Source organism: Dama dama, chromosome 30, assembly GCF_033118175.1.
Source record: "Dama dama isolate Ldn47 chromosome 30, ASM3311817v1, whole genome shotgun sequence".
Taxonomy (NCBI): Eukaryota; Metazoa; Chordata; class Mammalia; order Artiodactyla; family Cervidae; genus Dama; species Dama dama.
Window position 1 is genome coordinate 77,686,745 of NC_083710.1, and position 17,266 is coordinate 77,704,010.

The following is a 17,266-nucleotide window of genomic DNA, read 5'->3' on the forward strand; positions in this document are numbered from 1 at the left end:
GCACCATGTGGCTCGAAAACTGGGCCTTCACCTGCTGGAAATACCAGGGTCTCTTGGAGCCCAGTCTTACCAAGAAATAAATTCACTTCCACTTGTAGCAATCTTTTTTTTTTTTTTTTATGCTGAGAGCCTTCAGGAACCAGTAGTGCTCCTGGTTCCATTCAGAAAGTTCCAGATCCCTCCTTGAGGTCTGAGAGCAGAGCAGCTCCCACCAACACACCATGAAGGCAGGCCTGGGAGTGTTGCTGAGTTCCCGGTGCATGGTAGCACTCTACGTGCTGTTCTTGTGGAAGAGAAGACATGAAGAAGAAGACCTAAACCTCTGGGATCCCGAGACCTAGATCTGTGTGCTTTCTGCAGCCTGGGGCTGCAGTGTTTAACACCTGCTCCTTCCTGGGTGCTGAGTACAGAGCCTGCACAGAGCCCCCTTGAATCTGAACTCTGGTGCAGGAACACAATGAGCTCCCCAAAGACCCCCCCTTCCCCTCTATTCTCCCCTCCCCACCCTTCCCCACCCCTCCACCAACACACACACACGCCATTGCTCCTGTTAGATCCCTGGGCTCAAACGGCCAGCTAACAAATCTAGGCCAAACCCAGCCGGGCTGATAAGGTTTCCAGAAGAGTTCCTAAAAATACATTTCTCCTTAAATCAGCCTTGCCAATCACTGTGCAATCACAGAACGTTAAGGGCAGAAGTGGCCTGAGAAATTGTTGCGCCCTCTCGTTTTTAAAGCTAAGAAATCAGAGTCCCAGAGAGCTAACAACAAGAACAACAGTGGCTGAGGGATGTTTCAAATCACAACATGAAGACGGAACAAAGCAAGCCATACAGGCGGTACAAACTGTGAGCTGCATAGTATGTTCTTACTTATTTGTCTATTCAGCCTTTCACTTATTCAGCAAATATTTATTGTGTACTTGCCCTGTCTTGAAGTTTTGATGTTGATACAGACAGACCCTGCCCTCAGAGACCTCACATTGTGCTTGGGGGAGAGCTTGAGCAGATAGGTAAGTAAATATGTTGAGTGTCAGACAAGGAACAGGACTTTGGAAGGGAATAAAGCAGGGTGAGCTGGAGTGAGGGGGTAGGACCGATGCAGTATCACATCAGGAACTTGGCAGCATCCTGTCTCTGCTCCTGCTCTCAGGTTGCCGAGGGCAGGTGGAGAAATCATGTATTTCAGAACAAGTTCACACTGTTGCACTGAAGTGGTGCTTCCTGGGCTTTATCTCTCTGCCTTGGGGGACATCTCAAGCCCTACCTCCGCCTGTCTCAGCCTGTACCACATCTCTTCACGGACTGAGATACAGGGGCCACAGCAAGAACTACCGCACTCCATCTGCCTGCCCTCCAACCGGAGACCAGCCTGCTGCCCTTGCTCCCTGCTTCCCTTTGCCCCAGTCTCAGAGCCCCCCACTCCACCCTGGCCAGTGCCCAAGTCTCTGCTCCTCCTTTGGGTGCCTCTTCTGGCCCACACCCCCATCCTGCCATTTTCCCATGTTCCCGTTGTGTTTCTTCTCTTTCCACTCAGAAGAGTAAGGAAACGGGGGAGAGTGATGGAGAAGCAGGTTCTTGCCTCTCTGCTGGGTCTCCACAGAGGAGGGCCTTACGATGCTGTGAGCAGATCTCAGATTCACAAAGGTCGCTTCCCCAGGAGCCCACAGGTGATCAAGGGCCATCTGCCCACTGTGCACCAGAGTCCAGAGCTCTCCTGGCTGCTCCATGATGTTCTTGCAGCCCCAGGTACTCTGGGGAGCCCCAGACACTGAGCACCTCACTTCCCAGCACCCCCTCCTCCCGTGCTAAACTGCTACCTGCAGAGTCAGCGGTGACATCCACCACCGCCAGTTGTCCACACACCCTTGATCTCATGGCACTTAATATTTTTGACTGCTCAGTCCACCCTGAAACTGCATGTCTCTCCCGGCACCTGGATGTAACACTATTCAGAAAACCCTTTGTCTTTTTGTTACTCTTTTCTTCTGGTTTCACCTGCTCCTCTTCTTTCTGTCATCTTTAAATAACTGAACAAAGTGTCTTTGACCCTGTCCAAATCTTTCCTTTTTCTCTCCTACATATATGCGTGTGCTAAGTCGGTTCAGTCATGTCCGACTCTTTGAGACCTCATGGACTGTAACCCGCCAGGCTTCTCTGTCTGTGGGGGTCTCCAGGCAAGAATACTGGAGTGGGTTGCCATTTTCTTCTCCAGGGGATCTTCCTGACCCAGAGATTGAACCTGTGTCTTTTACATTTCCTGCATTGGCAGATGGGTTCTTTACCACTAGCGCCACCTGGGAAGCCCCTCCTAGATTATGCACACAGATGTAAATATCGTTATAAGTGTTTCTGTTTTCTCTCTCATTTTAGCCATTCTGTGGCGTTAGCTATCATTTCTATGAATAGTAATTCCAGCTATATACACATGACCACGACCTCTCTGCCTCGGTTTCCAATCTGCCTCCTCTCCCTGACATCCTTCCTCCTGGGCAGGGCATTTTGAAGTCCTGGGACCCGCATTTTGAAGTCCTCTTTGACAATTCCCTTCCCTGCATTGCTCACTCCCAATCCCGCAGGCTCCTCTGTCCATGGAATTCTCCGGACAAGAATACTGCAGCCATTCCCTCCTGCAGGGGATCTTCCCGACCCAGTGATTTTCCTGTGTCTCCGGTATTGGCAGGCAGATTCTCTCCCACTGGTATAACTTGGGGCCTGAATTGTTCCTTTTCTCCTAGACCCTTGCTTGAATCACCAACCAACTTCACCACCTGTGAGCTCTTCTAATTCTAATGCATCCTAAGTGATCCTCCAGCTGGGGATTTGTCTAGATCTCAAGCGCTCCCCAATATCTACATTACTAATGATCCTGATATTTTTAATGGAGTCTACTTAGTCAGACCTACTCAGCCTATCATCAGTGGAGATAGCACTGCCCTCTATAGAGAACCTTGGAAATTTAAAGGAGCATTATTCCCTCATCGTCCTAATGACCAGGCAACATCTCCGGAATGTAATGTGTGGAAGTAATGGATTTTGACATCTTGCAATGGATATGACTCTATGGGATTGAAAAGCTAGTCTGTATCTAGTGAGTGCTGAGTGTACAGCTAGACATTCACATAAGTAAAAATGCTATTCTGGGCAATCTGGGTCAAGATCTTAACTCTGTTTCACATATTTGCACGAGTGTTTTTTTCTAATTGATTTTTTATTTTTTGGACAGTCGATAGAACTGAATTTTTCGAGAATGCAACTATGTAAATTGAGGCAAGATTGTTCTTGAACTTGTTAGGAACTTTGACAGGAATTGTTTGGCATTCTGAAAAGCCACATCACCTGTCACACCTATGTCAGTTTGCATTTGTGTGCCCATCACACAAGATAAGTCGTGGATATCCACCACTTCGTTCTATTTTCTAATATACTTGTGTCTAAGCTTGGACATTCTAAAACACACATTTATTTTACAAATAGCTTTGTTGCTGTTCAGTCACTAAGTCGTGTCCGACTCTTTGAGATTCCGTGGACTGCAGCACGCCAAGCTCCTCTGTCCTCCACTGTCTCTTGGAGTCTGCTCAAATTCGTGTCCATTGAGTCAGTGATGCTATCTAACCATCTCATCCTCCATGGCCCTCTTCTCCTTTTGCCTTCAATCTTTCCCAGCATCAGAGTCTTTTCCAGTGAGTCAGCTCCTCCAATCAGGTGGCCAAAGTACTGGAGCTTCAGCTTCAGCAACAGTCTTTCCAATGAATGTTCAGAGTTGATTTCCTTTAGGATTGACTGGTTTGATCTTCTTGCAGTCCAGGGGACTCTCAAGAAATCTTCTCTACTTTTTTTGATATTTAGTTGTATTTCAGTTATGACAATATATTGATTTTTCTTAAATGTGTGTATGTTGGTTAGATTGTGTATGATTTTCATCTGTTGGTAACAAAAGTTATGTTACGAAAATTTTGTTCAAAAGGCATTGTACATGTACAGGCAGATGAACGAGGCTTTCGGCTGGTAATTACAGAGAGAGAAAAGGAAAAGGGTCAAGTGAAAAGCAGTCCGGGCCACCAGAGGCAGGAAATGGAAGTTCTGACAAAGGATTCCGTGGCTTTCAGGCCTAGATGGCTGGGTAATTAAACTGACTGCACCCACGGGGTCCTGGACTTCCAGGAAACCGGTAAATACTGTCAGTCTTAACTGGTATCTAATACAATTGCTTTTATTCTAATAAGAGTAGCTCCTAACTGAATTATAAATGTTTAGATAGAACACACAGGCACAGCAAAAAAAAAAAACCAAACCATAATTTGAATACAAATATGTGTTGAATCTGTTCTATCTAGCTGTAGTTTCAGGAGTATATTTAGAAGTCTCTCATTTTCTAACTGAAGAGGGGATTTTTTTCTCTGCCCATTCCTGGAAATGACAGTGAAAATGGGCTGGAAATGTTTGTGCAGGAAAAGGAACTCTGGATTTTATGAAGTTTTCACTTGTACTGTAAGATACCAGGTCCAAGGGGAAACTTTTTAGTGGGGAATTTCTCCTTTTATTTCTGTTATCATGAAACGTTGGCTTATCTGACTTACTGCATGACCTTGGGTGCCCCAGTGTTTAATTTCCCCCATAGAAGTGGATTTGAAAGTATGTTCAAAAGAACAAGTAACATGTGAAATGAAGACATCACTGGTAGCCCTGCTTAGAATGAACGAGGGTTTGGGGTTAGTTTTTGAAGACCATCCATCAAAGGGTTGTCTAACATTCTCTGAAGGACTTCGTACTTTACACCACCGTCATGGAAAGAGGCTCTACATTCTTTAAGCTACAGTTCATTTGCTTTGCAAAAATGTATAACAGTGAATAGGAGTCATTTCCACCAGTGTGTGTGTATGTGTGTATGTAGGAACACAGATGTAAGGTAAGTTGATATATCTTATCTAGCGCTGATAAGCGTTAGACACCAAACAGAGAGTCGTTAAAATATACTAGTAATTATACTTTGGTTGCAGTACATCCATTTATGGTTTACCGTTGAGCCACCTGGGAAGCCACATATATACTGCTAATTATATTTTGGTTACAGTACATCCATTTATGGTTTACATATTGGTTGGCCAAAGAGTTCATTTGATGTTAATGGGAAAACCCAAATGAACTTTTTGGCCAGTCCAGTGTTTTCAATCTTCATGATTCCAAACAAGGAAACCAAAGCTCAGAGAGCTTAGGTGACATTTCACAGCTATTCAGGGAAGCAGAGGAGCAACTGACTGGAATCCAGGGTAGAAAATTCCATTCTTACCCACTAAGTCGTCCCCGACTGTGACTTCATGGATTGCAGCATGCCAGGCTGCCCTGTCCTTCACTGTCTCCTGGAGTTTGCTCAGCCTTATGTCCACTGAGTCAGTGATGCTATACAACCATCTCATTCTCTGTCGTCCCCTTCTCTTCCTGCCTTCAATCTTTCCCAGCATCAGAGTCTTTTCCAGTGAGTCAGCTCTTCACATCAGGTGGCCAAAATATTAGAGCTTCAGCTTCAGCATCAGTCCCTCCAGGGAACAGTCAGGGTTGCTTCCCTTTAGGATTGACTGGTTCTTACCCATAATCCGTGCCAGAGTTTCAAAGCACGTTTCATTTACACTTCCAATATATTTTTTAAAAATCTTAAAGGTGTCTAGAAACAACAGTCTTTTTAAGGACAATCACTTTGGCTGCTGGCTTCACTCTTTTTCTTGAAAAAGTCAGCGAGGTTCTATACGGCTTTGGCAGTTGGGACCGCGATGGTTTCTGTATTTTTATTGGTCGTCTGTGGTTGCCGTGGGAAGGGATCTCTTCTCAGGGCCTGTGATTAGGGTGGGATTACACCACTCCTGGAGGTCAAGTGGCTCTTAGCCCAGTGCTTCGGATGGCGCTGCCCTGGGTCCCTCTCCAGCCCGGGCGTCTTCATCTGCCACTCAGGATGCGCTGAGTCAAGGACCAAGGGAGTGCCCACGTGGAGAGCTATTTTAAATTAAGCTCCAGAAATAGAGGTGGGGATGTTCAGATTTCAAGCCACTCACAGGAAGGAAAAAAAAAAAAATCATTCTTTTAAATGATGTATTTTAAGAATTTAAAGATTAAAAATAGGAAATCCTCAAGATTTTCTCCACATTAAAATTTAGGAAACTCTGGGAGACATGGTTTCTTTATTGTAATTAGATTTATGCAAAATGAAATTAAAGGCATCCCATAAATTACTTAATGGATAATGAGTCCTTGACTGTCTGACTCAGAAATCGGTTTGTTTTGCAAGGATCCTTTAATCAGCTCCCTAGGAGGCCATTGTCTGGCAGACAGCTGAAATACCTTAGATGACCAAGAGCCGGCTGGAGGGGTTGTATGCCACACAACTATTTTCCTTGAGGCAGTCTTACATTTTGATCAATCTCAGGCTCAAGATTGGACATGATGAATGTGTTTCCCTTCAGAAACGTACAAACTGGCTATAAAGTGTTGGTGAGGCGAGGACACCTGGGGTCCTCAGCCTGGGCTTGTCTGAGGGATGTGGCCTGGGGGGAGTTCGCCAGGGTCGGGGAGGAAAGGACCTAAACTCTCCCGGTGACATCACTGACATCACAGAGCGGCTGTAACAAGCCAACGTGAGCAGCGAATTCTTGCCTACAGTCAAAAGTCACAGCTTTCTGAAAAATCTAACACCTACAAGAGTTTTCAATATGTTTTGAAAAATGAAGTGTCGTGTAAGTGAAGACCCTAAAAAGAGCTTGGGATTCTTCGGTGCCATTGAACAGCAAGTCCACTGGCATTTCAGGAAATACTACAGAAACTTCTTGCAGTGTTTTTGAACTTCAGTCTTGCCTTTTCTTTGAAGATGAGTCCAGCAGTGATGGTCCATGTTCATAATGTCTGGTGCTCTCTAGAGAAGGTGGCCCCTCTGTAAAGAGTTCTGGCCTTATGGGACTTGGGACCCAGCTGTTGGTCACCAAGGACCGCCAGCGCCCTAAGACGGCCCTCTCTCAGACAAGGGTCCTGGAAACAAAGCTTTGTTTATCCCCACCAAAGGCCTGTTTCATCCTGAACAAAACCCGCAAGCTATGAGATAGTCTATTTTTCAAATTCTCATAGAATCACATCGTATCTGGGGCAGATCTCCCAAGTGTTTGCTGTGTCATCTAGTTTTATTTTGTTTTGACTGATCAGAAACACAGCCACTGGGAGAAGCCCTCAGCCAGCCCTCCTGAAATTGTCTGTGTGGGAATCAGTGACCCCAGGACCTGGCCATTAACTCAGGGCAGACATCTGGGTTCCCTCAGAACCCAGAGGATGCCAGGCACCCAGGAAGATGGCAAGAAATGCTTACCCCGGTGGTTCTCCAACTTGAGAGCGCTTCAGAGTTAGTCCTGGAAGGCTGCTTAAAACACAGATTGGTGGGCCCCACACCCAGGACTTCTGATTCAGGGCCTCTGGGCTGAGACCCAAGGATCTACATTTCTAGCAAGTTCCCAGAGGCTGCTGGGACTGCTGGCCCATGTACTACACTTTGAAAACCTTTGGCCTAAGGATTCAGGGTTTTGAAGCTCAAATAATTTATCCCTGGGGCATCTTCTCACCTTCACCCTCAACTTACTTGGCAGCAGCAGGGTAAGCCCGTGGCACTTGCTGGAATTTTCCTACAGGATAATACTGGCATTCTCTATTCAGAGCCTTATTCCTTTAGGTTAGAATTTGGTCCATGTGTTACTCACTCAGTCGTGTCTGATTCTTTGTGACCCCGTGGACTGTAGCCCTCCAGGCTCCTCAGTCCATGGAATTCTCCAGGCAAGAATACTGGAGTGGGTTGCTATGCCCTTCTCCAAGCAGTCTTCCAGACCCAGGGATCAGACCCAGGTCTCCTGCATTGAGGGCAGACTCCTTACTGTCAGCCAACTGGGGAGCCCAACTTTGGTCCATATTAAAGTGCAAATGAACAGGAGGAGGACCAGGAGTTTATCTGACAATGATTTGTTGAGCGTGTTCTATATATCAGGCAGGGAACTGAACTCTGGGGATTTGAAAATAGTAGTCTGTTGTCTCAGATGGTAATGCAGGAGCCCTGGGTCTGATCCCTGGGTCAGGAAGATCCCCTGGAGAAGGGCATGGCAGCCCACTCCATGTTCTTGCCTGGAGAATCCCATGGACAGAGGAGCCTGGCGGGCTACAGTCCATGGGGTCACAAAGAGACAGAACCGAAGTGACCCAGCACACATGCGCAGCTTCTCCACAGACACATTTTAACAGGGGCCCCTCTGGGCAGATGAACTGGAAGATGCCAGCCCCCCCCCCCCCCCCCCCCCCAAGTTTCCCCTCACCCAGGGCGCTGGGAGCTCAGTCCGAAGCTGTGTTCTCACCAAGCCCTCAGGCCACCTAGCTTCCCGTCACTGCGACCCCGGGGGTGGGGTGGGGGGGCCCTCGTCACACCCAGGGTGACTGCTGGGCCCTGAAAGTGTCTCCTTCCGTTCTGGGTTAGCAGCAGCTGGAGGAAGACAGCAGGCCCAGGCCTTTGTAGTGACACCGTGGGATCTGTGCTTGGGGGAACCGTCTCGGGGGGTTCCCTTCTGCTGCAGACTGAAGGGGCGCTCTGGGTACGCGGCCCTGGGCGAGCGCCCCCTGCAGGCAGTTCTGTGATCTCCACGGCACCGCCTTGCTCTCAGAAGCTACACCTGGAGCGGATCCACCCCAGGCAGGACCCAGGTCATTGATAAGAGAACCACTGCAGAGAGGAAGCTTGGGAGTGGCTTTCTTCAATAAATATTGATAGAGCAGCTTCTCTTTTCATCACCTTGCGTTGGGTCAGCACTTTACTATTCACAAAGTGTCTCTATGTTTCTTTTGTAATCAGTCCTTCATGACAGCAACCATGTAAAGTAAGTAGGAACTACCAACATTTTACAGAGGAAGAAACTGGATCACAGAGAAAATTGACTTACCCAAGGTCAGATGAAGGAGCCTTGGCGATATAAGGACTAGGAACTGGCTCTTAGGGCAGGGTATTTTCACCATTCCAGAAAGTTCTCTGGCTAATAGAAGAAGTGAAAAAACCCTTACAACATGAGTAGAACTATAATGCAAACTACATATGTAATTCTGAATTTTTTTGGAGAGGAGTTGAAAGGAAGCACGTGAGTTTAATTTTAATAATAATATTTAACCTAATTTGTTAATAATATCAATTTACCATGTAGTAAATATGAAACAATGTTGAGATTTTTCATGTTCTTTTTTTTTATACTAAAAGTGCTTGAAATTGGTGTGTATTTTATACCTGAGGTTTCCAGGTGGCTCAGCGGTAAAGAATCTGCCTGCAATGCAGGAGCTCCAGATTCAATCCCTGGGTGGGGAAAATCCCCTGGAGGAAGAAATGGCAGCCCTCTCCAATATTCTTGCCTGAGAAATCCCATGGGCAATTTTATACTTAGAGCACATCTCAATTAGGATGCTGGATTTTTATTGGAAAGATTAATACTTGATCTGTATTTAGATTCTGTGAGATTTACAACTGAAAAGTAGATTCATAGTTGGTCCGAGCATACTGAAAAGTTTTCTAATAAGTATTACTGAGGATCAGTTTTTAAGTTAAACTTACATTAAGAAGAAATAAAAAATTTAAATTTAGTTCCTCAGTGGCACTAGCCACATCTCAAGTGTTCCATAACCATCTATGTAGCTAGTGGCTTCTGTATTGAAGAGCGAAGCCCTAACAAGTAACCCTGCCTCGCTGGAGCCTCCAGTCTGGTACACTCGGGATGTAATTTGTTCTGTGTGTTCGTATAGTTTAGTCTTGCCCCTTGGCCACCATGTATCATCCTCGCCCATCATTGCCCATCTCCTTCAGTGGGCTCCCCTGACCTGATTTAAATCTGCTGTCAGTTCCTCATTTCCCAGAGTTGCTAGCTGTACCCATTCCTGAAGAGGGAGGTTGCGCTGGCCAGAGGGAGGCGGTATCTTTGATAATAGTAGTTGCGGAACTTTTAGGATTGCAACAGAACAAGCTGGGAGAAAGAGTGGATTCACCAGCAGTTAGGATAGCAGTATATTTAGTTGCAATCTGATGCACTTTCTGGTACATCTTTGACTTACACTGGACTGGCCATCAGAAACTTGGCTCCTCTGTTTTTAAAAGCAAGTTCATCTTGATAGAGTCTGATGGTCTAAATTCTGATTGGATTTTCACAGTAGAAGAAATGGCACTCTGGTTCTCCCAGGGTGGGGGGTGGGAGCAGGGAACTGTCTTCTTATCTAAAAGTAACAAAAGTGTACCCCATTCACTGGACTGGATTAAGAGCGTTGTTCCAGTGTGGTTTTCAGGAATACTTGAGTAATTATTCATTGGTACTTGAGTACATATTTGCCTGTTTCTTTTCCTACATGTGAAGGGTTGGCCAAGACTGTATGGCTTTGAGGAAGAGAATCTATCTCCTGCATCTTTGTTGTTCTGTGACCCCAGTAAACCCAGGTCCTTAGGACTCAGGGACGCTGTAAAATATTTTGCAAGTATAAACTCTATCTATCCAGCCCCTCACTGTGTCTCCAGCATTATTGGTGCCTCAGCTCCACTGAACACACCGGCAGAAATGTTTCCTTGTCCCTCACTTCACTCGTCCTTTGTTCTCGTGGGGGTTAGAGGTGGGGGTTGAGTTAAGAGTGCAGGTCCAGGCTGGTCGGTGAAACCTGACCTAGAGTCAGCTTGGTTATTAAACTCATATTCTTAAACTCTTGAAGTTAAGATGGTTGAATGTTAGCTTCTGGGAACGCAGTGCTGCCAAACAGACAAGCAGGAGCCTGTCAGGCCCCTCAAATATTTCACAATTGGAAGTTAGGAATGTGTCACAGCTTCCCAGGTTGCCAATGTCCTTCAATGCACATACAGTTATTTTCTGCTGACAAGTAAGAGAAGGATTGTGATGAAGAAGCATTCCCTCCCCATCCCAGGAGATGTCCCACTAAATATTAATAAACGATCCACAATCAGATAAGCTTGGCAGATGCCATTGCAGGCCCTCCCCCCATCAGAGACTCATTCAAGGCTGAAAAAAGCCCTATTGCAGGTAAGCCTTGTTCAGCTTGGTTTACCTGGAGTTAACTAAACCTGATTGACGGTCAGACCTACTTTTTCAGGGAACACTTGTGAACCACTCAAGGATTATTGCTCTCTGAACTTATTTGGTGAATGATGATTTTAAATAACCTACTTCCAGCCTCCATTAAGTTTTTAGTTATAAATTTTTTAAAAGGACATCAAGACTAAGGGAATAAGTAAGGTAGCCTGTGGCATATTCAATATATGAAAATGACCAACTTCTGTCATTTAGTCTTTCATTCATGCTGCACTCAATATTAAATTTTTTAATGTTTTTATAATTTCATAATCCTTAGAGATATTAAAAGAAACTAAATGGGTTGATTTTAGAAATCTGAATTGACCAGTCATATTTTTGTTGTAGGTCTGTGATTCAACTCCAGCATTCTGCAGAACCAAACATTTTTAAGTTGTGACTCTGCTAAAAACTAAACTGCACTAAAGTAAAATGAACTTGCATTCATTCACTTAGTCAGTGAGTCAGTCGTCAGCTAAATTGCTCGATAAATATTTTTTGAGGACCTAATAGCCCTGATCTAAGGCACTAGGGAAACGGAAATGAAAAACACGAACAGGGAAGAAAGCAACATTACCATCAACCAAGTATTAAAAGTAGAGGGAAAGTATGAGAGATCTGAGAATAATATCAGGAGTGGTCTACCTATCCCTCTCTAAGCTCAAACCTCTGTAAACTGGAAAGGACATATAGGGTGAGGAGTGCACACTTCACCCAGAATGACAATATCCTTATTATATAGAAGAGACACATCCCAAATAATTGTTTATAGCATTTTCAACAATAAAATCAATGGCCTAAATGTGAAATTAATTGGAAGCCACGGTTCTAATACACTGTTTTGGCGATTAAGCACATTAGATTGAATTGTCTCAGAATGTCTAATTATTGTGTCTGCCACACTCATCTGTTTGAGTCATCCCTAACTTTTGGACTGCTGCCTGGATCATTTCTGCAATACGGTTGCAGTTTCGTATTCTTCTCTCTCTCTCTTTTAATGCATAACTTCTCTTGCTATATTCAAAGCTCAAAGCTCTAAACTGCACTTTTGCAAATTCGAGATAAGAGCTAAATAGTTTGTTCAAGTGTTGAGTCCATTGAGTTAGGGTGTAAGTTGATTTTATTTTTTAATTGAGAAATGTTTTATAGTATAGGATAGTTGATTCACCACTTATTTATGTTTTGCAGCTTCAAGATTTAAAAGTGCCTGTGTGAAGTCACTTTTGCTGGAAACCAAGTCCGGGAGCTTTTTGTTCAAATCTTGTTTTTCTGTCAAATATACATTACCCTGACCTTACGAGTGGATGAAGATACCTCAACTGTCTGACTTTGCCAATTGCTTGATTTCAGAATTTTAAACGGTGGAAGGAAAAAGAAATCCTGCTAAGATCTGAACATCTCAGTGGCTTATTTTCCAGCATCGTCAATAGCTGTGAGTGTCAGGACTAAATATTCTCCCAAGGAGTGCCATGATATTGAGGTCACTTTATTAAAAACAGTTTTGTCTGCGAAACGATCAGGAGATTCGGACGTTTGCAGTCAGAGATGACAGTGAGCACGCTTTTATTGCGGCCCGCAGTCTTCGAGTGGGGCATATTGATTGATGAGTGACTGCCTGCCGATAAATTCTCTCTGCACTCTGTTTCCTGGATTGGACTTCATTAAGCAATTTATCACTTACCTTCAGACTTACATGTGGAATTTTTCACAACAATAGTTTTGGAATCATTGGAACTTGGATTGATTTCGTCATTTAACAGGGAGGAACAGGATCCCAGTTATTTCCTCATCATGGCTTTGAATGTTGCCCCCGTCAGAGATACAAAATGGCTGACGTTAGAGGTCTGCAGACAGTTCCAGAGAGGAACCTGCTCCCGCTCTGATGAGGAATGCAAATTCGCCCACCCCCCCAAAAGCTGCCAGGTTGAAAATGGAAGAGTAATTGCCTGCTTTGATTCCCTAAAGGTAAGAGAATACGTTTTAGGTAGCCACATCAATGCCACATTGGACTGTCAAAAGGAACACTTTTCATTGTACTTCTACCGAAGTCTAACAATCGATTTTCAATCCTGTTTTTCTTATTTGTGGTGATTATTGGGAGATTTGCACTCAGATTTTTTTCATGTCAGGCATATATAAATTTTTTACAGGTCCATGTTTAAATTAAAAATACATGATGGTGTATTTTTGGTCTGGCATGACATTCATGTACTCAAGAGTTTTAAATCAAAGTCTGGCTTGTGACAACTGAAGATAAATATTTTATTAACGTTTGATCTTCTGGAGGTTATATAAAGGTGAAGAAATTGAATGTGTCACTTTTATGTGCCAGTTACTCTGATTCACCTCTTGAAGAATTTCTACTCTTGTGGCTTTCTTTCTTGACCAAGGGCTTCCTAAAATACTTCTTAAGAGGTTTTTCACTCTCTTTGGAAATTTGCCATGGCTAACAGGAATTATTAAATACATAGTCAGTACTCCTTGAGAACCTACCATGTGTAGGTTAACACATAGTGCATCAGAGAAGAAATGAATGTGCTTCAAGTTGGTATCCTTGAGCCCTCTGTCTGGTGGGGAAAATACAACAAATGGCTATAATGCAAGACAGAAAGGGTATATGCTTAGTCTCTCAGTCGTGTCCAACTCTTTGTGACCCCGTGGACTGTAGCCCGCCAGGCTCCTTTGTCCAAGGGATTCTCCAGGCAAGAATACTGGAGTGGGTTGCCATGCCCTCTTCCAGGGCATCTCCCCAACCCAGGGATCAAACTCAGGTCTCCTGCATTGTAGGTGGATTCTTTAACATTTGAGCCACTAGGGAAGCCCAAGATAGAAAGGGCCATGTGCCCCAAGAGAAGGATAGAAAGCAGACTTCTGTGATAGAAAGCAGATTCCTAGAAGGGACAGCTGGCTTCCACCTGATTGTCTGAGAAATATTTTTGGAGGCTGTGGCACCTGAGTTGTATACCAAGTTGGGTGGAGATTAGACTTGAAGAAATGGGAGAATTATAGTGAAAGATCTCACTGAAGAAAATGGGGATGACTTAACCCGTAATTCTTTGAGGTGGATTTTTTCCCTAAAATTATGGATCCTATCAATCCCTGACTGTCTAGGATAGTTCTAACATAATCGTGATATTGTTTTCAATGATATAGGTAAGATACATAGCTAAAAAAAAATAGAGCTTAAGTTTTACATCTCTGAAGAACTTCATATAAATAAGCTTTCCAAACAATAAAAAAAAAAAGTTGATTCACGCTCTTGATACATAATTTGGGAAATCATAGTGCTATGAGTTTACGAAATAGTGACCTTAGCCTATTTTGGGGTATTGAAGGGACTGGGTATGTTTCTTGCGAAAATTTCTTCTTGAAGTAAAAAAAGAAACTATGTCTTGTTTGACTTACAGATAAAAATTGAAATATAAGACTTCAAATCACATTTTAATGGGAAAATTTGTCTATACTAAAAGCAGAATTTATAGATCAATAGAATAAAATTAAAATTTGAAAAAATTAGATATGCAGTTTACCTCAATAACTACCCCTCTTTTCTTCCTTTTTTATCTCTCAAAGCTTATTAGTTTAGACGTTAAAATTATAACTCATTTTGTCTACATAGAATTGAATAGATGGGCGATAAATCACAATTCATATAGACTGCAACAGCACGAGCACATTTTTATATTAGTATGTATTTTGCTTGTAGTCAAAAAAGTAAGTAAAGTATGTATTCACTTCTGTGATTACCACAAATGACAGCATTCTCTGTAAAAATCAGTGTAGAGTAAAAACTAGAATGTAAGAACTTTAAGATATGGAATCAGGTCAGAAATGAGAAATTCATTTTCCAGGTCATCCCCAAGTTTTATTAAGCCAACCCTTTTTTGGTTGGATATTTACTATTAAACTGAGGTTTTAGTAATTTCTTAAAACTTTTAATTCTTTTAACTAGTTAGGGAAGTATGCCTGACCTATTAAGGCTCAGTATTTTTTTGACTATCAACTGCACAACTCCCAGATGCTTATACATCAATATCTTACTGGAGATCCCCCAAGATCACAATTGTTTGAGAATTCCCACCCATGAGAAAGAATCGAGAACAGTTATGTTTAGAATAAAAATGTAGACCAAGCTGTGAGAATGTTGAATACTATTCAGAAAGAAACTTTGAAGATCATTTTCAGAAGTGTCTAGTAAAACCGTTTCCAAGTGTGGAAGCAGAGTTTCCTCTGCTTGTATATTGCCTCAAGTTATTAGTTTCCTTTCAGAATTGTAAATTTTTAGTTTATTTAATTTGAGTGCAGTGTTATAGATTTGTGACATTGTCCAACTGTAAACAATGTGGAAAGACCCCACAGGCACAGGAGTAAGACGGACCCGAGTCTACCTGCTCAACCACTTCCCAGCCTTCAGTGGGTCATTTATCACTTCTTAGCTTTGTTGTCTCATCAGTAAAATGAGAAAATTCACCAGGGACATTGGCTGAAGAATTTACAGTGCCCAACACCACGCTGGCCTGTTCACCTTGAAAGGCGGCTGTAAGGAGTACAAGTCCTTACAACAGGAACGGGTAAATAAAAGAGACACTCAAAGATACAGGCTAAAATGACAGATGATGATGGTCATAATGAAGCTAATTTAATTTTATTTCATGTATTAAAAAAGGGAACTCTGCAGCAGTAGAACCAGCCTAGGGTAGAAAGAAGGGCAGAGCTTTGAAGTCAGGACAGGCCAGGACTTGAAGAAACCCTGGAAGGGACACGGGCTAACTATATCATTTGAGACAAGTTATTTTACCTCCTTGACTTCAGTGTCATCCTATTTTAAATTGCTACGATAATTCCTACTTCATAAGGCTACTGAAAAGACCGACTGGCCTAAAATATACCTGTTGCCCAGCACAAGCCGGATGTGGTAAGGACTAGTGATATTAGTGTCTTTCCCTTCCTAATAAAGTATCATATAGTATGGACCTTGAGTTTAATGCCTGGCTTTACAAGCAAAATGTGGCCAACTCTTAAAGCATCCAGTTCTTAATGTGTCCAAACTCTTAATCTATTGTAATAATACCTCAGTGTTGCAAATTAGTCATGAGGTTAAAAGAAATCAAGTTTGAGGCAGACATCATTTTTGTTGTTGTTATTTATTGCAAGATATCTTCTGCAAACACTGTAGGGTACTTTTATTCATAAAAGTAGGAAAAAAAAGAATCTGTGTTGGCTTATATAGGTACAAGTTAATTTGTGAGCCTTAGATACTCCTTTTTTGGTTTTGTTGTGAGTTAAATTTGTATATGTGACCAAACTTCCATAAATACACATGAGACAAATTTTTGGGTGTTTGGAAAAGAGATTTGCTGAGGTCTTTGTCAAGAGAGGTGTACGTATATAGATGCTATTATAACAGAGATTTTGTAAAACGTACAGAGTTCTCACAGTGACATTTGTAATTTATTCACGACTGTTACCACGCTGTGTTTTATGTGAAACCACTGGACATGCAAGCATTTGTGATTTTTTAAAGTTACAGTGTTATTGTGAACAATGGAACTGCTTAAATCTTTTACAGAAGGCCAGAACATTCCAGAAGACCCTTGTATCCCTGGAGCCTAGAACGGTGTCTCATACCCTGTGAAAGTGAAGTGAGAGTCTCTCAGTCATGTCCGACTCTTTGCAACCCCATGGACTACAAAGTCCATGGAATTCTCCAGACCAGAGTACTGGAACGGGTAGCCTTTCCCTTCTCCAGGGGATCTTGCCAACCCAGGGATCGAACCCAGGTCTCCCACATTGCAGGTGGATTCTTTACCAGCTGAGCCACAAGGGAAGCCCCCTCATGCACTGTAAATGCTCACTAATGGTAGAGTACATTCATCAGGAAACTTCTCAAGCCTCTCAGATAGGGCGGCTGCATGTGGTTGCATAGGGCACACTATACAGTTAGGGTCCATTTCTCATCATAGTGAGATGGGCACCCTCGGAAGTTGTGCAGTGCACAACCTGTGCAGCCATGCGCTATGGCTCTCTTCTTCACATCCCAATAGATTTCAAACTCAGCGGGCTCTGTGCAAGGATTGAAGACACAGACTGACTCTGGAAGTACAATACAACACTGGAAAATTGACAGGACAGTTATTTCACTTTCTCTGAA

General features: G+C 43.2%; 1 protein-coding gene across 4 annotated transcripts in view; it reads left to right on the forward strand.

Annotated features, from left to right (window-relative positions):
* The window catches only part of MBNL2 (muscleblind like splicing regulator 2), a 164,903-nt gene that overhangs the window by 37,470 nt on the left and 110,167 nt on the right, over window positions 1-17,266 (forward strand). For all 4 annotated transcript variants that reach the window (XM_061133892.1, XM_061133891.1, XM_061133895.1 and 1 more), the window contains exon 2: window positions 12,304-13,080. In XM_061133892.1, coding sequence (XP_060989875.1) covers window positions 12,907-13,080 — 174 coding nt within the window. In that variant the 5' untranslated portion in view covers window positions 12,304-12,906. The remainder of the gene's footprint in view (window positions 1-12,303; window positions 13,081-17,266) is intronic.